Source organism: Trachypithecus francoisi, unplaced genomic scaffold, assembly GCF_009764315.1.
Source record: "Trachypithecus francoisi isolate TF-2019V2 unplaced genomic scaffold, Tfra_2.0 Lachesis_group12, whole genome shotgun sequence".
NCBI classification, from domain to species: Eukaryota; Metazoa; Chordata; class Mammalia; order Primates; family Cercopithecidae; genus Trachypithecus; species Trachypithecus francoisi.
The window spans coordinates 84,624,791-84,651,489 of record NW_022681457.1 but is presented as its reverse complement, the minus strand read 5'-3'; the positions used below and the strand labels follow the sequence as shown (position 1 = coordinate 84,651,489).

Below are 26,699 nucleotides of genomic sequence, written 5' to 3'. Positions count from 1 at the left end.
TTGTAAGTGTCTCCTCCCTGCATTCTTCAGGTAGCATGATCCTGTATAAACCATTGATTTTATTATGAAACACTTCTGGGCACTGCCATACCCATTAGAGTATTTCTCTGATGTCACTGAAAATATCATGGGTATTTCAGGTTTCAAGATTATTTTATGCCTTTCAGTCATAGGGACAGCTTTAGTTTATGTCCCATAACAAGGTAGTAAATACCCCTCAAATGGAGAGTCTATAGTCCAAAGTCCCAGGAGTTGTTGCTGGGAAGCGCTCACAGCCTTTTGCCATAAGGCTAGGAAATGTTCAACATAGGGCTATCGAATGGAGAATTTGAACCTACCAGTGGTCTCTCTTCTACCCCGTACCATGTGGGCTTGGCAAACTTGTAGGTTACCATTTAGCATGTTCAATTAATAATGCTTGACGGGCAGATTTACATGCCTTCTGTTTTACAAAACTAGGTAGGGGAAACATTCTCCAATAAGATACAGTGTTCATTCCCATGCTACAATCAGGTAAAAGAGATGCAACCACCTCGCATGAGGTGTAATCAAATATACCAACTTTCGAAATCTATCAACTCTTACATTTTTATGTCCTAGTTTCAGGAACTTCTCCTTCCCCAGACCATTTTACCCTCTCTTGTGCAAAAACCTTTGGGTTCCCAGCCAGGGTTTGAGCCAAAGGACCCTGGCCCTTTTGCTTTTGGCTATCTTTATCTTTTTTTTTTTTAGACACGGTCTCGTTCTGTCACCCAGGCTGGAGTGCAGTGGTACAACCATGGCCCACTGCAGCCTCAAACTCCTGGGCTCAAGTGTACCTCCTATCTCAGCCTCCCGAGTAGCTGGGACTACGGGCACGTGACACCATGTCCAGCTAATTTTTTGAAAATTTTTTTTTTTTTTTAAATATGGGGTCTCCTTATGTTGCCCAGGTTTTTCTTGAACTCCTAGCCTCAAGTGATCCTCCTGCCTCGGTCTCCCAAAGGGCTGAGATTACAGACATGGGCCACCACACAAGGCCCCAGTTGACATCTTTTTTTTTTTTTTGAGATGGAGTCTTGCTCTGTTGCCCAGGCTGGAGTGCAGTGGTGCAATCTTGGCTCACAGCAATCTCTGCCTCCCAGGTTCAAGCCATTCTCCTGCCTCAGCCTCCCTAGTAGCTGGGATAACATTTTTATATTTTAGTAGAGGCGGGATTTCACCATGCTGGCCAGGCTTCTCTTGAACTCCTGACTTCAAGTCATCTGCCCCCCTCGGCCTCCCAAAGTGCTGGGATTACAGGCGTGAACCACCACACTCAGCCTCAATCTACATCTTGATTAATCTGTTTGACTGTTTCCCTGGGCAATTTCAGATCAGATTTCTCATTGTAATCTCTGCCTTCCAGCTTTTTCAATTTCTCCCTACTGGGGGAAATATAGGAAACTGGTTTGGGGCCCTTTAACATTGGGGACCAGTAAGGGTTCTCTTTGGTCCACCCAGGCTTCAAAAGTGTTGTATTAAGATCTTTGTTTTAAAGCTATCAATTTTCGTTTTATTCATTCAGTTTGGAAAATAACCATTTAAAGATTTTCACCCTGTGGGGATGAGTCCCATAACTCTCCCTTTCTTTTTCCTCTTAGTTTCACCCCATCAACCCTATCAATGTTTTCTTTCCTTTTCTTTCTTTCTTTCTTTCTTTCTTTCTTTCTTTCTTTCTTTCTTTCTTTCTTTCTTTTTGAGATAGGGTATCACTCTGTCACCCTGGTTACGGTGCAATTGTGTGATCACAGCTCACTGTAACCTTGACTTCCCAGGCTCAGGTGATTCTCCCACCTCAGCCTCCTAAGTAGCTGGGACTACAGGCATTACCACCATGCACGGTTAATTTGTTATATTTTTTTGGAGAGACAGGTTTCAACATGTTGCCCAGGCTGGCCTCAGACTCCTGGGCTCAAGTGATCTGCCTGCCTTGGCCTTCCAAAGTGCTGTGATGACAGGCCTGAACCACCACGTCTGGCTGCATATTTGCTTTATTCATCTTATTTCTTAGAACTGTTTAAAAATTTCGACCTTCTTGGGATGAGTCTTTTGACTCTACCTTTTGCCTTTCCTCATTCTCTTGTTAACTAACCTAATACTTTTATTAGCATCTGTAAGACCCATGAAGGGAAGCTGAGACAGCAAATTTGAACTGCTGTTTGATTCTGCAGGAGTAAAGGTTACATGGGGTGCCAATGTAGAAGAGGCCTCTTTAACCACAGCACTTAGCATGACTTGGGTAATGGGCATCTTCAGTGGGTGAATGTCCCTGCCGTCATAAAGCCAGTCCCATATGGCTTGCATACGATGCATATGAGCTGCTTCATCTGGGGTGGTCCCCTTGGCATTTATAGGTGGAGTTGGACAGTCCCCGCTTCTCAGGGTAAACAGATATTATAGTGGCTTTTATCCAGTCCACTGGATAAAACCAGTACAAGTCTGGTCGTTCCCTCAGAAATACATCGTTTATGTGTCTGAATCACATATATCCATCTGCAATTGTTCAGTAGTGAGCTGTGGGTCCTGCATCAACCCAAACAGGCTCTTCCACTCTGCAGCAATTAAAACCAAAGATCCTGCTCCTAAATTAGTTACTCTCAGAATTCATTTTCGTAAAAATTCCTCAGGAAGCTGATGATACGGATCTACAAAATGGAATAATTCCTTCACACTATGCCCTCTGGTTTCAATAGTTATTCGGTTTTGCCCTTCTCCCACAGTGATTACTTTCTTGGTAAACACAAATCTTAGAAGTACTTTCTGTTGTCCATGCATAATTCTGCCCTGTGGGGGCAGCTTTGAGGCTGGTGGCCTAAATTCAGACTGACTGAGGTCTAAGCTGGTCTAGCACCAAGGTCTCACCCAGCATTCTCTTTTAATTTCAAGTTAGCTGTTACAGATAATAACCAAGGAATTGAATATTTAGTTTGTTTTTCTTATTAGTTTGCATTTCCTTATGCATCTAGTGAATCAACTCTCTGGGAGTTGGAGCCATCTCTAAATTCCCCTGGTAACTTTGACTTTTAGTACCTAATCTAGGTACACACTACATGTGTCCCTGTGGCTTCATACTGTGGGTGAGCACATGGCCACCCAAGAATCAAAGGTTCCTCATCTTTCATCTTTTTGTCCTTTCTTTTCCCAAACCACATGTTTTCTTGAGCCTGGGTCAGCCCAATATATCCCACTCCTGACATCAGTTGTTTAGGAAAAACCTCTCAAACTGTGTTTTTCCTCTACTGTCACACCACCACCACCACAATCACCAACATAGAAGAATGATCTGACCACGGATATGGGTTTTCTTTTTTCCGCCCCACATACTAAACAGTGGACACCAGCTGGATGTCCTCTAATTCGATTCCAACACTACCTGCCTGGAGATAGTATCAGATCTCACAGGTGGAGGGCTCAGTTCCCTAGACTGTCTCCCGAACCCTAGATACCAGTCACAACGCCAGGCCTCTGGAACTTCTGACCAACTGACTTCAAATTGAGGTTCCCAGGGTTGGATTAGTTTGCTGGAGTCATTTATAGAACTCAAGGAAACACTCATGTTGACTGGTTTGGGATACTACAAAGGATAAAGATGAAGAGATGCATAAGGTGAGATATGGAGGAAGGCTTGTGGAACTTCCATGCCTTGGCTAGGACATTACCCTCCAGGAAGCTCCATGTGTTCATGCTAGCCAGAAGCTCTCTGAATCCAATCTTCTAAGAAGTTTTTTTGGCTGATCTCAGCTCACTGCAACCTCTGCCTCCCGGCTTCAAGGGATTCTCCTGCCTCAGGCTCCCAACTAGCTGGGACTATAGACACACACCACCACGCCTGGCTAATTTTTGTATTTTTAGTAGAGATGGAGTTTCACCATGTTGGTCATAGCTGGTCTCGATCTCCGGACCTTGTGATCCACCTGCCTTGGCCTCCCAAAGTGCTGGGATTACAGGCGTGAGCCACTGCGTCAGGCCTCTTCTCAGGGGTTTTTAATGGAAGCCTCATGACTTTAGCATTCCTTCCCCCAGGGTTTAGGGCAGGACTCCCTCTAGGGAGGGTCTTAAGATTCACAATCAGAAAGATTGGGGAAGATTAGAGCCCTGCCTTTGGGCAGGTGAAAGGAGGGCAAGAGAAGGTCAAAGAGATTTCCTGAAGTCTGCCCCAGAGGCCTAACACACCCAACATTATAACAAAACACTATAACCAGTGTGGTGATTTATGGCTGTAATCCCAGCACTTTGTCAGGCTGAGGTGTGAGAATCGCTTGGGGCCAGAAGTTCACGACCAGAATGGGCAACACTGTGAGACTTTGTCTCTACAAAAAAATTTTAACAGCACTTTGGTTGGCTGAGGTGGGAGGATCCCTTGAACCCAGGCGTTTTGAGACCAGACTAGGCAACATAATGAGACCTCCCATTTCTACAAAAAAATACAAAAATTAGCGGGGTACTGTGGTGCATGCCTGTAGTTCCAGCTACTCGAGAGGTTGAGGTGGGAAGATCACTTGAGCCCAGAAGGTTGAGGCAGCAGTGAGTCCTGATCATGCCACTGCACTTCTGCATGGAGACGTAGTGAGATCCTGTCTCAAATAATAATAATAATAATAATATAATAATAATAATAATAATAAATTTATTTTATTTTATTTTATTTTATTTTTTTGAGATGAAGTCTTGCTCTGTTGCCCAGGCTGGAGTGCAGTGGTGTGATCTCGGCTCACTGCAAGCTCTGCCTCCTGGGTTCAAGCAATTCTCCTGCCTCAGCCTCCTGAGTAGCTGGGACTATAGGCGCCGGCCACCACGCCTGGCTAATTTTTTGTATTTTTAGTAGAGACAGGATTTCACCGTGTTGGCCAGGCTGGTCTCAATTTCCTCACCTTGTGATCTGCCCGCCTCGGCCTCCCAAAGTTCTGGGATCACAGGTGTGAGCCACCACGCCCGGTCAATTTTTTTAAAACTTAAAAATTAGGTATGGTGGTACATGCCTGTAGTCCCAGCTACTCAGGAAGCTAAGGCAGGAGGACTGCTTAATATATTAGTCTGTTTTCATACTGCTATAAATAACTGCCTGAGACTGGGTAATTTATAAAGGAAAGAGGTTTAATTGACTCACAATTCAACATGGCTGGGGAGGCCTCAGGAAACTTCAATTATGGCAGAAGATGAAGGGAATGCAAGGCATCTTTTTTTTTTTTTTTTTTTTTTTTTTTTTGAGACAGTCTCTCTCTGTTGCCCAGGCCGGAGTGCAGTGGCGTGATCTCGGCTCACTGCAACCTCCGCCTCCTGAGTTCAAGTGATTCTCCTGCCTCACCCTCCCAAGTAGCTGGGACTGCAAGTGTGCACCACCACACCCAGTTTATTTTTGTGTTTTTAGTAGAGACAGATTTCACCATGTTGACCAGGCTGGTCCCTTTTTTTTTTTTTTTCTTTTTTAAGATAGAGTCTCTCTCTGTCACCCAGGCTGAAGCGCAGTGGTGCGATCTTGGCTCACTGCAAGCTCCGCCTCCTGGGTTCACGCCATTCTCTTGCCTCAGCCTCCCGAGTAGCTGGGACTGCAGGCGCCCGCCACTATGCCCGGCTAATTTTTTGTATTTTTTAGTAGAGACGGGGTTTTCAATGTGTTAGCCAGGATGGTCTCCATCTCCTGACCTCGTGATCCGCCCGCCTCGGCCTTCCAGAGTGCTGGGTTTACAGGTGTGAGCCACCACACCCGGCCAACCAGGCTGGTCTCAAACTCCTAACCTCAAGTGATCCACCTGTCTCATCCTCCTAAAGTGCTGGGATTACAGGCGTGAGCCACTGCACACAGCTGGCATCTTTTTCACAAAGCAGCAGGAAGGAGAAGTGCTGAGCAAAGGGGGAAGAGCCCCTTATATAACCATCAGATCTTGTGACAACTCACTCACTGTCATGAGAACAGCATGGGGGAAACCATTCCCATGATTCAGTCACCTTCACCTGGTCTCTCCCTTGACATATGGGGACTGCGGGAGTATGGGGATTATTAGGATTACAATTCAAGGTGAGATCTGAGTGGGGACACAAAGCCTAATCATATCACTTGAGCTGAGGAATTCAAGGCTGCAGTGAGCTATGATCGTGCGTGCCACTGCACTCCAGCCTGGGTGAGAGAGCAAGACCCTATCTCTAACAAAATGAAATAAAAATAAATAAAATGAGGGTAATAAAAACGACTCTCCCCAGTGGTATTGTTGGAACTAAATGAGATATAAAGAAAAAAAAAAAAAACCCCACAGTATATTTAAAGCACTTAAGGGGCACACTGCACTGCATACCAGTGGCTACTTGATATTTGGGAGCTGTTGCATTGGCGGTGCCCTGATTCAGTTAGTGGTGACAGTGAGTGTCTCTAGTGCTGTATTATGGGGCCCTGTCCTGACCAACAACATGGTTGGTGGAGTTGAAGTTGCAAGGGACAGATCTAAATTTAGAGTGAGAGAAAACAGTGAGCCATAGAACCAGCATCCACAACAATTTCGACAGGCTGGAATAAGCAAGATGACATTGTTCTGTTGTGAGCTTCAAGACATTACAGAAAGCAGAGGATGGGGGAGAGACCTGACTTGACCCCAGCTCCGGTGAAAAGGATCTGAATGATTTAGTTGACCACAACCTGATGGGAACTAATCATGGGAGAGAAAGGCTCTGAAGCCCAGCAGTCTTAGGCTGCATTAACAATGTGTCGCGTCCAGACTGGAAAAAATAATAGGCCTATTGTGCTGGCTTGGTCAGGCCATATCTGGAATCTTGCGTTGCTGCACTGACAGACTGGAATCAGGCCAGGAGGGGGACCAGCCCAGTTTCAGCTCCCAGGCACTTGTGCTAAATTTTTCCTGTGCCATTTTCTTGTTTCATCCCCAAAACAAATCTATTAGGTAGCTACTATTAATTTTTTTTTTTTTTTTTTGAGACGGAGTCTCGCTCTGTTGCCCAGGCTGGAGTGCAGTGGCTGGATCTCAGCTCACTGCAAGCTCCGCCTCCCAGGTTTACTCCATTCTCCTGCCTCAGCCTCCCTAGTAGCTGGGACTACAGGCGCCCGCCAAATCGCCCGGCTAGTTTTTTGTATTTTTTTAGTAGAGACGGGGTTTCACCGTGTTAGCCAGGATGGTCTCGATCTCCTGACTTCGTGATCCGCCCGTCTCAGCCTCCCAAAGTGCTGGGTTTACAGGCTTGAGCCACCGCGCCCGGCTTTTTTTTTTTTTTTTAAGACAGAGTCTTGCTCTGTCACCCGGGCTGGAGTGCGGTGGCACGATCTCGGCTCACTGCAACCTCCGCCTCCTGGGTTCAAGCGATTCTTCTGCCTCAGCCTCCTGAGTACCTGGGACTACAGGTGCGCCCCACCATACCCGGCTAATTTTTGTATTTTTAGTTGAGACAGGGTTTCACCATATTGGCCAGGCTGATTTCGAACTCCTGATTTCGTGATCCACCCGCCTCAGCCTCCCAAAGTGCTGGGATTACAGGCGTGAGCCAGGGCACCTGGCCAGTAGCTACTATTAATATCGCCATTTTACACAGGGAGGTTAACTGAGTTGTTCAGGGTCAGTTGCACAGCTAGTAAATGGAGACACTTAGGGCTTTTCCTGATGGGCTTCTGTGTGCTTATACCTTAGCAGGGGAAGACTGAACATTCATTCACTGAACACAATAAGTCAGGCCCTAAGCTAGTTAGTGGGGATGTAGAAGTGAAAAAGATGTGGTTCCTACCTGAGGAGCTCATTGTCTACCAGGGGGATACAGATTACTTGTGATATGATGTGATTCTGTGGGAGAGAAGATCTGGGGGCTGGAAGAGATCGTAGAGTACACCTTAGCTAACCAAGCTTGGAGAGGGGAAAAGAGACAGAACAGTGTCACACAGCTTGGAGTCATGGGGTCAGCCATTCCCTTTCCACTGCCTTACTTTGGCTCTCTTCTGCTCAGCAATGGCCAAGAGCTGTGTGCCCAGAAGGGATCTGCTGGTGTATGAGGGAGCACGGTGTGACCATCCTGGGGCAGATAAACCTTATCTCTCCTCTCTGCAATCGGAGATTTAAAGAAAAGAAAAAAGAGGCTGACATTAAGGAGCACAGGAACCAAGTGGGTGGCCTTTGAGAGTTCCAGCAGCCCCTTCACTAATCAGAGAACTGGAAAGACTGGGGTGACATTGACATAAGGGACTCAGAGCTGGAATTAAAGACTGTTCTTTTCTGGCATCTGTGCCTGCCTTCTGTTCCAAACTAATGCCCTCCCATCTTCTTTTGAGGACCACATTTCTGGGCATTGTCTTTTTCAAAACTTTCCCTGTTTCAACCCTCAGGGCCTCTGGAGCCTTCTAGGGTTTCTTGTTGGGGAGACACATACACCCCATTCAGCCTTCTGTAATTTATGCTAAGAGGGATAGAGCAGGGCTGTGGAGAGCAACTGCTTTGGAATCGGACAAAACCTTTCAGGCCTGGCTCTGCCACATAACAGTTGTTTCACTTCTCCATGTTTCCCTTTCCTGTGCTGTAAAATGGGGATAATAATAGTACCACCCTCACTTGGTGGTTTTTGAGGGCCGAAAGAGATCATATTAAGCATAGAGGAAGCTATCCATAAAAGGCCACTGTTGTCATAGTGTACTAGTGGGTGTAGCCCGGCCTTAGCTCCCTGCCGGCAGGGGGGCAGCCTCTGGATTGCCTCATCTTTCTCCCTATTGCCCGGATGCCAAGGGCAGGACGGGGGGAATGGTGTGTCTTCAGGGATGAGAGAGAGGCATCGGGAGGGAAAGTGTTAGCGAACATCCTCTAGGCTTGAAGGAGAAGGAGACACTCCCTGACTCCAGGTTTTAAAGTGGGCTTCAGAGCCCCTACCTTTCCTAGGCCGGGCGGTCAGAAGTCATGTGTGGTAGGCCCGACTCGGGGAGAGTTGGACTTTGGGGACCTCGGGGACCTTGGGCAGATCGGGGACCTCGGGCAGATCACTTTCAGCCTGGGGCCTCGGTTTCCTCACGCGTGTCTGGGAGGTCTCGCGGCCTGCTTCTCGGATTGCTAGGAGCCAGCGCAGGCAGATGCCGGTTCCGGGGCTTGGAGAACGTGGCTCGGTGGCACAGAGCCTCCGGCCGAGGCGCGGAGGGCGGGGGGGAGGCGGGCGACTGGATTGGCTGGAGGCGGGGCAGCGGGGCTCGGGGATTGGCCGCACCCGAGAGGGCTGGGCAGAACTATAAGAGGCGCGGAGGGGGTGTGCAGCAGAGTGCGTGCCTCGCCTGCCAGCCGGCTTGGCTAGCGCGCGGCGACCGTGGCTAAGGCTGCTGCGACGCGAGCGTGGGAGGAGAGGCGGCCTGCGGGTCAGAGGAGCATCCCGTCGACCCGGCCAGGCGGCGTGGCCCGCAGGTCATGGCCAAAGGAGAAGGCGCCGAGAGCGGCTCCGCGGCAGGGCTGCTGCCCACCAGCATCCTCCAAGCCACTGAACGCCCGGCCCAGGTGAAGGTGAGGGCCCGGCACCCCGCGTGGAGGGCGAGGGGAGGGAGTAGTCGGAAATAGGGGATCGGGAGCGTCGGGGGGTCAGCCTGGTCAGGGGACCCTTGGGATAGCCGGGGACAGGAAGCCTACGGGCCAGAGAGGACCTGGGGGTGCCAGGGGCAGGGGGTGACGGAGAAAAGCTGCGGGCGCCGTCGCCCCCCTTTGCTCACCCGCACTCCGCGCTCTGCGGAGAGGCTCTGCGGGCAGCCCCATGTGATTCCGGCTCTGCCTAGCGGGTTTCCATTCTTCCGTGCTGAGCGGCTGGGGCTTGCCACCCCATACGCCAGAAATGACTCCAGAAATCTGGGAAACTCCGCTTGCTTCCCCATCTCTCTCATCCCCTACCTTCCACTTCACCCACGTACGCTTGCGCCTCTACTCTGCGGTTAGGGCAGCTCAAGTTCATTCATAAGAACAAGGGCTCTGCTCTTAAAGGAGCCGCGTCCCTCAAGCATTTGTCTGAATGTGGATGTTCGCGCGGGAACGGTGCTTTGCGCATCGAGACCATCGACCCCATCCCCAGGCCTGGGGACTTATTTGAAGGACCAAATAAAATGAGGCGGCCCCCTAGAAAGGGATCTCAGGCAATAGATACATTTGTGGGAGGTGACTGCCTTTTCCTTTTAATTTTATTAACTGATCCTTGGAAGGAGCTGGGTGAGCAATTATGCTGTTACTATGTATGAGTAATATCTACTTTCCCTGGGCAACCCAACCTCCCTAGTGCCCCACCCGGAGAGGGCTCAGGCCTGGAGGCCTTTCTTCCCTCTCCAAGGTCCTCTAGGAGCTCGGGGATGGAGGGCGATGGGTCGGGAAGCTGGAGAGCAGGACGGTTCCTGGGTCTGCCTGAAGCTCTGGTTGCCTGTAGTGGTCAGGGATGCTCTGGGATAGGTGGAACAGCTGTGCCTGCAGCTAGCTGGGCCGGGCCCCCACAGCTCTCTAGAGCACTCACCAGGAGTAGGCAGGTGGATCCTGTCTCTGAGGCAGGGCGGGAGCCTGGGCTGGGCTCAGCCAGCTCTTGGCAGCAAGCGGATTTTCAGGTTGTGGCAGCTGGTGCCAGGTGGGGACAGGTCCGCTGCTGGAGCATGCTTCCCCTGAAACTTGGAAAGGAGCAGTGGCTGAGGCCGTGGGAGGAGTTCTTTAGGGATGGTGGGCTGATAAGTTTCCTTAGAATCTCCAGGAGGGAAGTGGCTTAGGGGCAACAAGATTCACACAAGTAGAATCTCCAGGAGGGAAGTGGCTTAGGGGCAACTTTCACACAACCTTTTCCAGGTTCCTAAGAATGGAGAACACCTTTCTCTTGCAGAAAGTGGGATCTCGGAGATCGAGACCATCCTGGCTAACACGGTGAAACCTCGTCTCTACAAAAAATTGGCCAGGCGTGGTGGCAGGCACCTGTAGTTCTAGTTACTCAGGAGGCTGAGGCAGGAGAATGGCGTGGACCCGGGAGGTGGAGCTTGCAGTGAGTCGAGATCGCGCCACTGCACTCCAGCCTGCGCGACAGAGCAAGACCGCGTCTCAAAAAAAAAAAAAAAAAAAAAAAAGGTGGATCTCTTGGGTAGGAACAGGTCAAAGCAGAGTTGTTTGTTCTGGTAGAGTTGGCCAGAGGGACGGTCCTTCCTGTGGAACCTTCTTGGATGGAGGCCAGGACCTGGGCCTTTCATCTTTTTCTCCTCTTCCCAGAAAGAACCGAAAAAGAAGAAACAACAGTTGTCTGTTTGCAGCAAGCTTTGCTATGCACTTGGGGGAGCCCCCTACCAGGTGACAGGCTGTGCCCTGGGTTTCTTCCTTCAGATCTACCTATTGGATGTGGCTCAGGTGAGTGGTCTAAGCCTTCGAGGTTTCCTTCAGCATCCTGAGGTGGGAAAGACTATGCACCCCTGGGTCAGTTCACTCAGTTTTCCCCATCTGTGAAATGGGACCTCAAATCCCTACTTTGCTGCCTCTCAGAGTCAGTGGGCAAGAAATGAGAAGACCCTGGAAGTTATCCAGGAGGGGAGTCTTTGCTGGAAAGGTCTGGCAACTCCTCCTTGCCTGGCAAGAGCAACAGAGCCTGAAGGGGTAGGCGGTAGGATGAGGGAGAATGGGGCCTGCTGGGGATGCTGTTCTTAGAAGCGACTGGCACACTGTGTCCCTGGCTGGGAGGTAGTCAGCTGGCTTGGCTCAGGCTGTTGCCAGGCTTGTGGATGAGATGCATCCCACCGTTACCTGAGGAGCAGAGGGGCGCTTAGGTGCTAGGCTAAGTTAGAATGCCCCAGTACACAGGGTCTTTGACTGGGAGGGGTACTTGGGGTGAAACAGGGCTATTCTGTGCATTGAGAGGCCTTGGCCAGAAGCCTGGCATCCTGAGAATTCACTCTGTCTGGATGGGAGAGTGGGAGGCAGAATAGCCATGGCTACTGGGGCTCCTGTACCGGCTGTCTTCTATGTAGCATCTAACTTGGCAAGCATCGAGTCTTAGTTGTATCCATTTACAGAGGGGGAATACTGAGCTCCAGAAAGAACAAAAAATTTCAGCAGCTAATTTTTGAGTAACTCCCATGGGTTGGGCCTTGAGTGGGGGTATAAATATGAGGAACCTGCAGTCAAAGTGTAAACCTGTTGTAGTGGGTGTTAGAGCTGGGGTTGGGGGGTCAGACTGGGGAGACTATGGTATGGGGAAGAATACCCACTCTCCGGAGAAATAGCAATAGCAGGGCTTTGATGGATGAGGAGGAGTCTGGAGAGTCTGTATTTAGGGCCTGGGGGGTTTGGGGGAAGGGAGGGGGATAGCTTGAGTGGCTAGTGACAAGTCCCTTTTTAAAAACCATCTATAGGCTTATTTTTCCACATCCAAGATAGAGCTTGAATCTGTAAGGTAGAGCTCATAACTCCCATTATACAGATGGGGACACTCAAGCACACTGTGTTCACCCCGCGAATGCTCACTCTGATACCAGGTGGTCAGGGGCTCAGGACTGAGAGGGAGGGAAGGAAATGTTTGTGGATTCATTTGAATTGATGGGAATGTTTTCAAGGGCAGTGGAGGGAAGCAATCAAGGGGACAGATCTGGGAAAGCTTCTGTAGAGGCACCCGGTGCTACTGTTATTGGAGAAATGCTGTTGTCGTTATTAACAAGGCAAGTGAAGATGTGTAAGGTCCATGTGGGAGCAGCTCAGGGTCACAAGATCCTGGCTGAGATAGGGAGGGAGCCTCTGCTTCTGCCTACCAGTGAGAGCTGAGGTGAGTAGAAGGATGAGGAAGTTGTCTTTTGCTTCTCCCCATTCCAGGTGGGCCCTTTTTCTGCCTCCATCATCCTGTTTGTGGGCCGAGCCTGGGATGCCATCACAGACCCCCTGGTGGGCTTCTGCATCAGCAAATCCTCCTGGACCTGCCTGGGTCGCCTTATGCCCTGGTGAGTAGAAGATGTTCCTTTGAGGTGGCACAAGACAGGACTTCCAGCATATCCTCTCCTTGTCCCTTCTCTCTGTCTTGTCACAGGCTGGGGGGTGAGGAGAAGGAGTTAAAAGTCCAAGGGTGTCGAAACCCCATCTGAGGCATCAGCTACCCTGAGCATGGGCACTGGCATGCTCAGCCAGTCCATTTCCAGGCCAGCCAAAGTGCTAGGCTGGGCAGCTCAGGCCTCATTCCTTCCCAGGGTCTGCTCATTCCCCTTGGTGAAGCTGGAATTCTGAATTCTCCCACTCTATCACTTCCCACAGTGGCCGAGGTAGTACTTCAGAGTGGTTAAGCAGTTGTACTCTGAAGCCAGCCTGCCTGAGCTTATTTTATTTTCTCTCTCTCTCTCTCTCTCTCTCTCTCTTTCTCTCTTCCTTTTTTTCTTGAGACAGGATCTCCCTCTGTCACCCAGGCTGGAGTGCATCATAGCTCACTGTAGCCTGGAACTCCTGGGCTCAAGTGATCCTCCTACCTCAGCCTCTCGAGTAGCTGGGACTACAGGCACGTGCCACTACACCTGGCTAATCTTTTAAAATTATTATTTGTAGAGACAGCTTCCCACTATGTTGCCTAGGCTGGCCTTGAATTCCTGGGCTCAAGGTGTCCTCCCACCTCAGCCTCCCAAAGTGTTAGGATTACAGGTGTGAGCCACTTTGCCCGGCCCCTGCCTGGCTTTAAATCCCAATTTCCCTACTTAGAGCTGAGCCACTTCACATCTCTGAGTATCAAGTTTCTTCATCTATAAAATGGGGATATTAATTATGTCTATCTCACAGAGTTGTGCTGAATTATTATTATTATTATTATTATTATTATTGACATTCTTAGAACAGTGCCTGGCTGAATTCTACTTCATCAGGTTGATGTAATTTTGAGACTTAAATAAGTTGATATTAGAATACCAAGCAGTGCTTGGGACACTAAGCGCTATGATGACCACATCAGGGATGCTCAACAGGAGAGCTGGCATGTGGTCCCTAGTACAGGCCACACCAGGCGAACTGCAGAATCCTGGGCTGGGAGTTGGACTTCAGGCCCAGCCTGCTGCATCTCCGCCTCCCTGTGGCACCATCCAACAGCACAGTGATATATAATTTGGCCCCCTTCAGGGTGGCTCCTGGCAGAGCAGGGGATGGGGTAATACCCGGAATGGGGTAGCAAACCCATAACCTTTGGCACCTTGGATGACGTAAATTACCTTTTCCCTTGGTACGAAGCCTGTGCTACTCAGTATCAGGCTGTGGGGCAAAGTGGGGGGAGGTGGTGCCATGGATCAGACAGCAGGGGAGCCATACAGGATAGGCTGTCAGGCGGGGACTCTGGTTCCCTCCAGGACATCCTGCTTCAGGGCGTGGGGGGGCATACCCCTTTCATCTCCAGCCCATCCAGGCTTAAGTGGGCGCCTTCCTGCCCCAGGGGCGCCCATACCTGGCCTCCGGCCTTCAAAGCTCTTTCCGCAACCCCTTCCCCCACTACAGCTTCCTTTCCCACGAGGCCCCCCACCCACCCCAATCCTGCCAGTCCCTGGCTAAGGCCCAGGTTGGAGACTTTGATCCAGTCTTCAGGGCCAGGGGCAGGACAGCCTGCCTTACCTGTGCAGGCTGCTCAGGGCTCCCCCGGCGCCAGCCCAGGAGACTTGGCCCTGTGCCCGCCTCCCTGGCAGCCAGTAGAAGGCGAGGCTCTGCTACCACATCGCCTCATGAGGCCCAGCCAATGGGAGGCGGCTACTCCCAGGCATGGTGGCTGAAGGCCGGGTTACTCCCAGTCACACTGGGCTCCTCAGCAGCAGCTGCTCAGCTGCCTATAAGCAGAGGATGGAGTGTTTGACAAAGGCTGATGAGGAGCTCTTGTTCCCTGAGGAGACAGATTCAGGAGAGGTGGAGGTGGGCAGGCCCTCCCTGTGGCGTGTAGGAACTGAGCGACTCTTGCTGGGCAGGTGTGGCAGCCAGCTTGCGGAAGTCGCTGGGGGCCCTTCAGGCCGGTTTCTGATCTAGCAGGTGCCTTTGTGCGTGTGCTTCTGTGTCTGGTGGTGCCTGTGTATGCGTGGAGGTGGGATGGCTTGTGGGCTGAAGGCTGGTGTGCAAACTTTTTTTCCTTTTTGTGGAGAATGGGGTCTGGCTATGTTGCTCAGGCTGGTCTAAAACTCCTGGGCTCAAGCTATTCTCCTGTCTCTGCCTCCCTAAGTGCTGGGATTAAAGGCAGGAGCCACCATGCCTGGCCAGACCTCCCCATCCATACCACCTGACCTCTCCCCAGGCCAGGCCTGGAGACCTGGAACCCCCTTTCCTTTCAGTATAGGAAGAAACTGGGTCTGTCAGGGTTTGTGAGCCATGTAGCCCTCTCTCCTCCTGGGCCTCAGGGCAGCCCCTGTTCTGAGTCTACATTTAAATCCTCTTCTTGAAACCAGGAAGACTTTTCTTTTCCCTTTCTTTTTTCGAGTTGGAGTCTCGCTCTGTTGCCCAGGCTAGAGTGCAGTGGTGCGATCTCAGCTCACTGCAAGCTCTGCCTCCCGGGTTCACACCATTCTCCTGCCTCAGCCTCCTGAGTAGCTGGGACTACAGGTACCCACCACCATGTCCGGCTAATTTTTTTACTTTTTGTAGAGACGGGGTTTCACTGTGTTAGCCAGGATGGTCTTGATCTCCTGACCTCGTGATCTGCCTGCCTTGGCCTCCCAAAGTGCTAGGATTACAGGCATGAGCCACTGTGCCCGGCCCTTTTCCTTTTTTTAATTAAAACACATACACACATATAGAGATGGGGTCTTGCTATGTTGCCCAGACTGGTCTTAAACTCCCAGCCTCAAGCAATATTCCTGCTTCAGCCTCCTGAAGTGCTGGGATTACAGGTGTGAGTCACCATTCCTGGCCAAATCAGAAAGACTTTGACAGTCACTTTCTCTGGAGTTCTCAAGGCCACTGTGTGAGAGACTAGGTGTCAAGCAGGGTCCCATGGGGAGGCTACAACAGCTGGGCCTGAGGTCTCCTCCCCAGCCCAGGGCTTTCCGCAGCTTCCCTGGTGTGGCCTGCATTAGTTATGCATGCCAACTCTCCTGCTGGGCTTCCCTGATGTGATCATTATAGCACTTAGTGTCCCAAACACTGTTTGACATTTTAGTATCAACCAAGTCTCAAAGTTACTTCGATCCTGTGAACTAGAGCCAAGGTACCTACAATGGCCTTTTGGGAATTCCATTTCCACTCCCGCCTCATCTCCTAATTCTATCTCCCCGTTCTCTTCACTCCAGCCCTCCTGGCCTTGCTCTTCCTCAGACCTGCTGATATGTACCTATCCGAAGGCCTTTGCACTGACTATTCCCTTTGCCTGGCCCACTCTTGCCTCAGATGTCTAAAAGGCCAATTCTCTCCTCTCATTCTGGCCTTGGCATGGATGCCAACTTCTCAGTAAGGCCTACGCTGTCCACCCAGTTGTGAACTGCATCCTTATTCTAAGCCCCTGGAGCCAGCTTTACTTCTTTTCTTCATAGCACTCATCTCCCAACACGTTATATAACACTTTTGTAAAACTGTGATAAAGTATATGTAACATAAAGTTTACCATAATCTTAAAAAAAAGTTTACAAGACAGAGTCTTGCTATGTTGCACAGGCTGGACTCAAACTCCTGGGGAAAAGCAATCCTCTTGCCTCAGTTTCCCAAGTAGCTGGGACAACAGGCATGTGCCACTGCCATTATAGCCATTTTTAAGTGTATAGTTCAGTGGCATTAAGTACATTCACTTCGGTTTTTTGTTTTTGTTTTTGGTACAGCGGGGATACTAACCTGTCGGTTTTCTAATAGTTCTTTTTTGGGCAGTGCAGTTTTAACATTCCACATTAAGGATTTAATAATCAAGGAGTTTGTTTGTTTGAGACAGGGCCTCACTCTGTCACCAGCCTGGAGTGCAGTGGCACGATCTTGGCTCACTGTAACCTCCGCCTCCCAGGTTCAGGTGATTCTCCTGCTTCAGCCTCCCAAGGAGCTGGGACTACAGGTGTGTGCCACCACACCTGGCTAATTTTTAGTACTTTAATAGAGACGGGGGTTTTGCCATGTTGGGCAGGCTGGTCTTGAACTCCTGACCTCAGGTGATCCACTTGCCTCGGTATCCCAAAGTGCTGGGATTACAGGCGTAAGCCACCGCGCCCAGCCTAAGTACATTCACTTTGTCACCACCATTTATCCATTACATCCTTCCAAAGTGAAGCTCTGTACCTATTAGACACTAACTCCCCACTCCCCTCTCCCTGCATCCCCTAGCAACCACTATTCAACTTTCTTCATGAATTTGACCACTCTAGGTACCTCATGAGTGAAATTATACAATATTTATCTTTTTGCGTCTGGCTGATTTTCCTTGACTTAATGTCCTCAAGTTTCATCTATGTTGTAGTGTGTGTCAGAATTTTATTCCTTATGAAGGTTGAATGGTATACATAACTTTTAAATTATATCAAATTCCTGTTTGCCAACTAGTATGTAAGTTCCACAAGGGCAATTATTTTGTATCTGTTCTCTGGTTATCCTAAGTAATTAGAATAGTGCCCAGCCCATAGTTGGAACTTATGAGGAAATGAGGAAACGAGCTTCAGATAATTTAAATAACTCCCAAGACTGAGTTTTATAGTTAGTTGGTGGAGCTAGAATGGAATCCCTGAAGAGTGGCTCAAAGGCCTTTCTCTTTACCATGGCCTGTGCTGCCTTGCTATACTGATGCCATGAAGTTAGTCCATCCTGTGGTCTAACCCCTTGTGATGGTGTGGAACTCACACAGGGAAGACAGACGTTTGCCCACCTAGGCCTTCAGTTCTCCTTTGCTTGGAGCTGGCCTCTCCCCATATGCCAGCTTCCCTGTGTGTGTGTGTAAATGGGTGTGTGTGTGAATGGGGTGTGTGTGTGAATGGGGTATGTGTGTGTGAATGGGTGTGTGTGTGAATGGGGTGTGTGTGTGAATGTGGGGTGTGTGTGAATGGGGGTGTGTGTGAATGGAGTGTGTGTGTGAATGTGGTATGTGTGTGAATGGAGTGTGTGTGTGTGAATGGGGTGTGTGTGTGAATGTGGGGTGTGTGTGAATGGGGTGTGTGTGAATGTGGGGTGTGTGTGTGAATGGGGGTGTGTGTGAATGTGGGGTGTGTGTGAATGGGGGTGTGTGTGAATGTGGGGTGTGTGTGAATGGGGGTGTGTGTGAATGGAGTGTGTGTGTGAATGTGGTGTGTGTGTGAGAATAGGGTGTGTGTGTGTGAATGGGGTGTGTGTGTGAATGTGGGATGTGTGTGTGAATGGGTGTGTGTGTGAATGTGGGGTGTGTGTGAATGGGGGTATGTGAGAATGGGGTGTGTGTGTGTGAATGGGGTGTGTGTGTGAATGGGGTGTGTGTGTGAATGGGGTGTGTGTTTGAATGATGGGTGTGTGTGAATGGGGTGTGTGTGTGAGAATGGGGTATGGGTGTGTGTGAATGGGGTGTGTGTGAATGGGGTGTGTGTGTGAGAGTGGGGTATGGGTGTGTGTGAATGGGGTGTGTGTGTGAATGGGGTGTGTGTGTGTGGTTGATGAGTATCTGTGTGAGAACACGGGGGATGGGGCTGCTCCTTCTCTCTGCCTCCTTGCCCAGCCACCTGAGGTCTTGGACTCCCGTCCTACCTCTCTCAGCCCATTAGAGGCTGGTGCCTCTGGAGTAGACTCAGGGTCTGACCTCACACTCCATGCCCAGGATTTTGGTCTGGGGGCCCAGTTCCCATCTGCCATTCCAGGCTTGGCCATCAGCCTCTTCCCACAGGCCTAGGATGGGTGGATGGCAGGAGTATGGGGAAGGAAGGAAGAGCTTAGCTTCCTTCCCTGTGGGAACCCTGTGAGGCACAGCAGTCTGGGCTGGCCCTGGCTCCTGGGCTCCAGCCTCCAGCCTCCAGCCTGTAGCCTCTACTCACACCCTCCTCTTCCTCAGGATCATCTTCTCCACGCCCCTGGCCGTCATCTCCTACTTCCTCATCTGGTTCGTGCCCGACTTCCCACATGGCCAGACCTACTGGTACCTGCTTTTCTATTGCCTCTTTGAGACGATGGTCACGGTGAGTGTGGGTACCTCCTCTGGGTGTCTCTGGGGGCCGGGAGGAGGGCAGTACTTGGGGCCCCCAGGGTTGGTACCGGAAGCTACATCGGTGTGTCCACCTGCCTGACTGGCCAATGGCCTGTCTTCCATGCCAGTGTTTCCATGTTCCCTACTCGGCTCTCACCATGTTCATCAGCACCGAGCAGACTGAGCGGGATTCTGCCACCGCCTATCGTGAGTCTCCCCAGCCCACCTGACCCCACCCTCCAGGGACCCTCCAGCCACACTTCTTCCCTTGCGGGTCTAGCTCTTTGCTCTGCTCTAGAGTATGGGTGTGAAACCATCTTAAAAACAACTCAATCCCCTTATTGCTCAGATGAGCCCTGGAGAGGTGCATATGCGTTCGGACCAAGATGTCACCTACCCCACTACCTCTACCCACCCTGCCTGGAGCTACAGCTAGGCTCCCACCCATTTGACCTTCCTCCCTGGGCCCACGACCCATGAGGACCCTCCGAAACACCTCCTTTTCTCCTGCCAGGGATGACTGTGGAAGTGCTGGGCACAGTGCTGGGCACGGCGATCCAGGGGCAGATCGTGGGCCAAGCAGACACGCCTTGTTTCCAGGACCTCAATAACTCTACAGTGGCTTCACAAAGTGCCAACCATACACATGGCACCACTTCACACAGAGAAACGGTGAGGCCCCGGGCAGGGCAGGGATTTGGGGAGATAAGGAGCAATGAGGTGGTTTGTAGTCATCCTAAAGATAGTAACAGCTAGTGTTTATTAAGTAAATGTTGGGCATTTGATATACATAACAATTGATAGACCCAATATACCTACTTTGCAGAACAGGAAACTGAAGCTTAGAGAGGCTGAATAAGTTGCCCAGAGTCATAAAGTTAGTGAATTGCAGAGATTTGGGAAGATTTGAATTCTGGGCTGTCAGACTCCGCAGCCTGGTTTCTTTTTTATTATTATTTGTAGAGTTGCCTAGGCTGGTCTCAAACTCCTGGGATTACAGGTGTGAGGGCCGCACTCAACCAGCCTGGTTTCTGAGCATGTTGTGAATCCTAACTGTCCAGTCTTGGGAAGCAACAGCAGGCCTGGGGTGATCCTCCCGTTTCACACAAGGAGACAGGAGGCTCCCAGAGGGGAGGCAACTGGCTACTGGCCCAAGATCACTGAATGGGTCTGCTGGAACTGGGGTGCTGGGATGAGCTCAAACTGACCGTCCTTGTATGTCGCCTTCACCTCCTTATAGCAAAAGGCATACCTGCTGGCAGCGGGGGTTATTGTCTGTATCTATGTAATCTGTGCTGTCATCCTGACCCTGGGCGTGCGGGAGCAGAGAGGTAAGGGAGTGCCTGGGAAGGGGTGCAGGCCTCAGCATGGGCAACTGTGTCTTTCTGCCTGGCCCTCAGGCTTTTGGGAGGGGCCTCTGCTCCTTCCTCACTGTCCCCTCTGGCCCCCAGAACCCTATGAAGCCCAGCAGGCTGAGCCGATCGCCTACTTCCGGGGCCTGCGGCTGGTCATGAGCCACGGCCCATACATCAAACTTATTACCGGCTTCCTCTTCACCTCCTTGGCTTTCATGGTGAGTGGGGGTCTGACATGCTTAGCCTGAGAAGGGGGTGTAATGGGAAGGGGGTGAGCAGAGGTCTCTGGAGCATGGGGGATGTCTTGGGGAGGCTCAGCCCCAACATCACCTCCTTCCTTGCATTTCCTTCCCTACCTTTCCCCATACCCAGCTGGTGGAGGGGAACTTTGTCTTGTTTTGCACCTACACCTTGGGCTTCCGCAATGAATTCCAGAATCTACTCCTGGCCATCATGGTGAGTGTGGGACCTGAGCAAGGGCACAGGCAGCCTGGGCTGAAGTGGCATAGGCTGTGGAATGGTTCTTGGAATAGGCAGAGGATGTTTCTCAGGCTGGCCCAAGGTCATGAAAGGATGAGGGAGGCTTCTCAGGATATTTGGTTGGACCTTGCGTAGGTAGGACTGTGAAATAAAGAGTTTAAGGTTAGATGTTTGAATAGCGAGCACAGCAAAAGCAAGGGTGAGGACACCAGGAACTTGGCTCAGAGGTTTGAGAGGGCAGCAGACGAGGTGGGCCTGGACCAGCTCTGAGCTCCCCTGGGGAGCCATCGAAGGTGCCTGTCATCTTGTTGCTGCCCATATGATGTCATCTGGCTGCTCTTGGGCAGGGCCAGGAGCCCCTTTGGGGTTCTGGGAAGGGCAGGAAGGGCTCTGTGGCTCTAAAGCACCTCCCTTTAGCCCTCTTTGTCTTCCACAGCTCTCAGCCACTGTCACCATTCCCATCTGGCAATGGTTCCTCACCCGGTTTGGCAAGAAGACAGCTGTATATATTGGGATCTCAGTGAGTGGGGTTGAAGAGCAGATCCTGGGTTGAGTTGGGGATGTCTGGGGGGAACCTCCCAGCTGAGTCATCTTCCTGCACCCCCTTCCCTAGTCAGCAGTGCCATTTCTCGTCTTGGTGGCCCTCATGGAGAGTAACCTCATCATCACATATGTGGTAGCTGTGGCAGCTGGCATCAGTGTGGCAGCTGCCTTCTTACTACCCTGGTAGGTATATACAGGCCCCCTCCTCGGTTATCTCCAGCCCCTAGTCCCCAGTTGTGAAGCTCCTTGGGGAGAGTTCTATGGGGTGTTCTCCCACAGGTCATTCTGTGGGTCCAGGTTAGGAGTGAGGGAGGTCTGTCCTGTACAGTTGTACAGGTAGTGAGCTTTGCAAGAACACCTAATCAGAGTGAAAAATGGGGGCTATAATCTGGCAGGAGCTCCACTTGCCACGCTGAGCACCTCCAGGCAGGGCTACTTCCTCTTAGAGCAAGAGGCCTTTTCTTATTCGTGTGAAGGTGCCATCTCCTCACTGAGCTGTGTACCCATGGTACTGAAGCTTCCAGAGGGCCACCTCTTCTCATCAACACAGAGGCCTGTTAAGTGGGTTGGTCCTCATGGCTGTCACTGCCCTGCGCAGGTCCATGCTGCCTGACGTCATTGACGACTTCCATCTGAAGCAGCCCCACTTCCACGGGACCGAGCCCATCTTCTTCTCCTTCTATGTCTTCTTCACCAAGTTTGCCTCTGGAGTGTCTCTGGGCATTTCCACCCTCAGTCTGGAGTGAGTGTGGTGGAGACCTGGGACGGGACTGGGCGGGGCCAGGCCCCAGGTGCCCCATCTTCACCGTTCTCCTGCCCCCTGGTCCCATAGCTTTGCAGGGTACCAGACCCGTGGCTGCTCGCAGCCGGAACGTGTCAAGTTTACACTGAACATGCTCGTGACCATGGCTCCCATAGTTCTCATCCTGCTGGGCCTGTTGCTCTTCAAACTGTACCCCATCGATGAGGAGAGGCGGCGGCAGAACAAGAAGGCCCTGCAGGCACTGAGGTGAGTGAGGAGGGGACGGGATGCTGGAGGAGGGGACATGGTTGCCTCTAAACCCTCAATTTGCGTCTCCTGTGGCCAAGTCCAGACTCACCCCCCATACATCTTCTCTGGACAGCTCTAACACTTAAGTATGCACCAGGCACTCTGTTAAGTGGTCTTACCTTTATCCAACAAATACATGCTGGCTGCCTACTATGAGCTAGGCATTGATTGCTCTAGTGAACAAGACAAAAATCTCTGCCCTTAAGGACCTTGTTATAGGACGCGTGCATCCATGACCTCCCATATCCCTCCAACAACCCTAAATATCAGGTTCTTAGGGTTCCCCCTCTGCAAGTGAAGAAGCTGAGGTTTCAGCAGGAAGAGTGGCTAACCCAGCTGAAAGGGGCGGAGATGGGGTTTGAGCCTCAGCATTCCCACTCCAGAGACTGCACTCTTCATCAGCCTCCTGGCATATAGGACCTCGAGTGTGGCCTGAACCCTGCATCTGGGGAAACCAGTGGGCAGGGTGGAGGGAGTCATGCCAGCCCGTCAACCAGCCCAGACGAGAGTGTAGTTCTGGGGTTTACAGTACCCTGTGTGCAGCAAGGACAGTAAACAGACCAACCAACAGTTGAAAGTGGGAGTGAGCAAACTCTGTGTCCTGTGGTTCACTTTAGTCCAACAGTAGGACCAAGATCACGTGAGGAAGGAAGCAAGCAGGTGGGGCTGGGGAGGGGTAAGGATGGATGCTTCCTCCAACCCATCTCCTCTGGCTCCTGCAGGGACGAGGCCAGCAGCTCTGGCTGCTCAGAAACAGACTCCACAGAGCTGGCTAGCATCCTCTAGGGCCCGCCACGTTGCCCGAAGCCACCATGCGGAAGGCCACAGGAGGGATCAGGACCTGTCTGCCGGCTTGCTGAGCAGCTGGACTGCAGGTGCTAGGAAGGGAACTGAAGACTCAAGGAGGGGGCCCAGGACCCTTGCTGTGCTCACCGTGGGGCCGGCTGCTCTGTGGCCTCCTGCCTCCCCTCTGCCCGCCCATGAGGCAAAGCCCTGGGGCTGCCACTGTGAATATGCCAAGGACTGACCGGGCCTAGCCCGGAACACTAATGTAGAAACCTTTTTTTACAGAGTCTAATTAATAACTTAATGACTGTGTACATAGCAATGTGTGTGTATGTATATGTCTGTGAGCTATTAATGTTATTAATTTTCATAAAAGCTGGAAAACAGCTGCCTGTCTCTGTCTGTGTCCTCAGCCACTCATTGAGCCCTTCTGCCTTAAGACTGTTAGAGAACACACGGAGCCCCAGGTGCTACTGGGTGGGGGCAAACATGTCTGAAGTTGTGGCTGGAGTGCAGTGGCGCAATCTCGGCTCAGGCAATCCTTCTTTCTGCTTCACCCTCCCGAGTGGCTGGGACTACAGGCATGCACCACCACGCCTGGCTGATTTTTAGATTTTTTTGTAGAGATGGAGGTCTCACTATATTGCCCAGGCCAGTCCTTCCCACTGGACTCAAGCAATCCTCCTGCATTAGCCTCCCAAAGTAGTGGGATTACAGGTGTGAGTCACTGCACCTGGCCTCTTGCTAAGAACACCCTAGTGTAGAGAGGGATTTAGCTAAAGTCACACAGCCTTGAGTGACCTAACTGGAATTTTATCCCAACTCTGTAAAGACTCCAGTACCGTAATCACCACCGTCTACTTCCCTGTGTCTGAGAATGACTAGGGGATCGGCAGGCAGACGCTTGCTCTGGGTGTGCCTGTACACTGTGCTTCCTGCCTGCTGCATGCCTCAGCCTGCAGGGCTGGCAGGGCTGGAGGCCTGTGGGGTCCCTGGAGACCTGTGGTTCTTTCTCCACAACTGTTACTGATGGTATTCAAAGGTGAGAATGTACCTGTTGGATGTGTGTATCAGATGAGGGAGGATTTGACCACAGAGGCACTGGTGACAAGAAGCAAACACTTCCAGTAGGAAACAGGGTGGTGGGGAAGGCCTAGTTGGGAGCACTTGGCTGACTTCCATGGTATGAATAACTCCTACCATAGCCAATTTCAAGTTATCCATGGTTGTTCTACTTTGAACATTCCCTAAACATTTAGCAGTTGGCTCTTCCAAGCCGGTAGGAGCTTTGCCTAACACACCACTGGGTCTCACACTTAGGCCAAGCCCCCAAAATCACAAGAAGGCAAAGTTGGCAGGATTAGGAGCTACTTGTCAAATCTTCTGATTTTACTAGTAGATAAATGAGGCCCAGACAAGAGAAGCTCTTAGGCTATTCAGGCTTGGTTCTTACCTTGAGTGTGGGGCTCCATTTTGGGTGGGAGGCGGGTCCTCCATTTTTACTGATAAAGTTCTGCCAGGTTACTTTGATAAGTTACATTAAGCATTACTAACAGGCATGGTTGCATGTGTGTAATAAGTTTGAATTCAGTTAGTCTTCAAATAGTTGTCCGAACTTCCCTATGAGGAAGGTATTATTGTCATCCTCATGTTAGAGATAAGGAAACTGACGCAGGGAAAAGTTAAGTAACCTGCTCAAGGTCATTGGACAGTCACTGGAAGAGCTGATACTTGAATCGAGGTTGGCTATGGTGCCTGTGCTCTTAACCACCACTTAAGGCTGTTAGGTGACCCAGCGGTTTTGTCAACACCAAAGCAAGTCCCACACTGTCTTTCCATCAGCCATCTCATGTCAGGCTGTCTGGGCAAAGCAGGAGCCTAGGGTCTGGTCTGGCCTCTGGAGCTAGCCCGCTCAGAGACACTGAGATAATGTTTATAGAAGCCCACTTATACCTTCTCTCTCCCTCCACTCTAACCAGTAACCATCAACTCCTGTCTTTAAAAAAAAAATTAAAGTTTTTGGCCGGGCGCGGTGGCTCAAGCCTGTAATCCCAGCACTTTGGGAGGCCGAGACGGGCGGATCACGAGGTCAGGAGATCGAGACCATCCTGGCTAATACGGTGAAACCCCGTTTCTACTAAAAAAATACAAAAATTAGCCGGGCGACGAGGCGGGCGCCTGTAGTCCCAGCTACTCGGGAGGCTGAGACAGGAGAATGGCGTGAACCCGGGAGGCGGAGCTTGCAGTGAGCTGAGAGCCGGCCACTGCACTCCAGCCTGGGCGGCAGAGCAAGACTCCGTCTCAAAAAAAAAAAAAAAAAAAAAAAAAAAAAAAATTAAAGTTTTTGGCCAGGCGCAGTGGCTCATGCCTGTAATCCTAGCACCTTGGGAGGCCGAGGCGGGCAGATCACCTGAGGTCAGGAGTTCAAGACCAGACTGGCCAACATGGTGAAACCCCATCTCTACTAAAAATACAAAAATTAGCCAGGCGTGGTGGCACATGCCTATAATCCCAGCTACTTGGGAGGCAGAGGCAGGAGAATCGCTTGAACCTGGGAGGCAGCAGTTGCAGTGAGCTGAGATTGCGCCACTGCATTCCAGCCTGGGGGACAGAGAGAACCCGTCTCAAAAAAATAAAAAAAATAAAAACAAACAAAAAACAAACAAACAAAAACATGGTGTGGTGGCACATGCCTATAATCCCAGCTACTTGGGAGGCTGAGGGCAGGAGAATGGCTTGAACCTGGGAGGCGGAGGTTGCAAAGAGCCAAGACCATGCCGTTGCACTCCAGCCTGGGCAACAGAGCAAGACTCTGCCTCAAAAAAAAAAAAAAAAGTTTTCCAAACCACTCAAGCTTGTTTCTTTTGTTTCTTTCCTGTCCCTACAATTACTTCTCAGGCATTATGCTCTCTTACCTGGGTGAATAGACCAGTATCCTGTCTGGTCTCCTTGACTTTAATTTGATCTCCTCACTTTCTTTCTGCAAACTGTCCAAGATAACTCAGTAGCTCTCCTGTTTAGAAACATTTCTGTAAGCTGGATGTAATGGCTCTGCCTGTAATCCCAGCTACTGGGGAGACTGAAGTGTGAGGATTACAAGGCCAGGAGTTCAAGACCAGCCTGGGCAACATAGTGAGACCCCGACTCTATAAAAGAAAAAACAGGCCGGGCGCGGTGGCTCAAGCCTGTAATCCCAGCACTTTGGGAGGCCGAGACGGGTGGATCACGAGGTCAGGAGATCGAGACCATCCTGGCTAACACGGTGAAACCCCGTCTCTACTAAAAAAATACAAAAACTAGCCGGGCGAGGTAGCGGGCGCCTGTAGTCCCAGCTACTCCGGGAGGCTGAGGCAGGAGAATGGCGTGAACCCGGGAGGCGGAGCTTGCAGTGAGCTGAGATCCGGCCACTGCACTCCAGCCTGGGGGACAGAGCGAGACTCCGTCTCAAAAAAAAA

At 50.9% G+C, this 26,699-nt stretch overlaps 1 protein-coding gene across 2 annotated transcripts; it reads left to right on the top strand.

Moving 5' to 3' along the window:
- The first annotated feature begins 9,216 nt into the window (after positions 1-9,216).
- On the top strand, positions 9,217-23,632 carry MFSD2A (major facilitator superfamily domain containing 2A). Of its 2 annotated transcripts, none has more exons than XM_033226982.1 (14): positions 9,217-9,479; positions 11,202-11,336; positions 12,789-12,913; positions 18,898-19,021; positions 19,158-19,236; positions 19,544-19,701; positions 20,270-20,360; positions 20,481-20,602; positions 20,757-20,840; positions 21,301-21,384; positions 21,478-21,590; positions 22,006-22,149; positions 22,240-22,416; positions 23,181-23,632. In XM_033226982.1, the coding sequence occupies exons 1-14, from the start codon at positions 9,393-9,395 to the stop codon at positions 23,242-23,244; spliced, it is 1,587 nt and encodes a 528-aa protein (XP_033082873.1). In that variant the 5' UTR covers positions 9,217-9,392; the 3' UTR covers positions 23,245-23,632. The 2 variants fall into 2 exon arrangements, with proteins under 2 accessions (XP_033082873.1, XP_033082872.1); XM_033226981.1 differs by having other exon boundaries at positions 9,218-9,485.
- Positions 23,633-26,699: the final 3,067 nt, after the last annotated feature.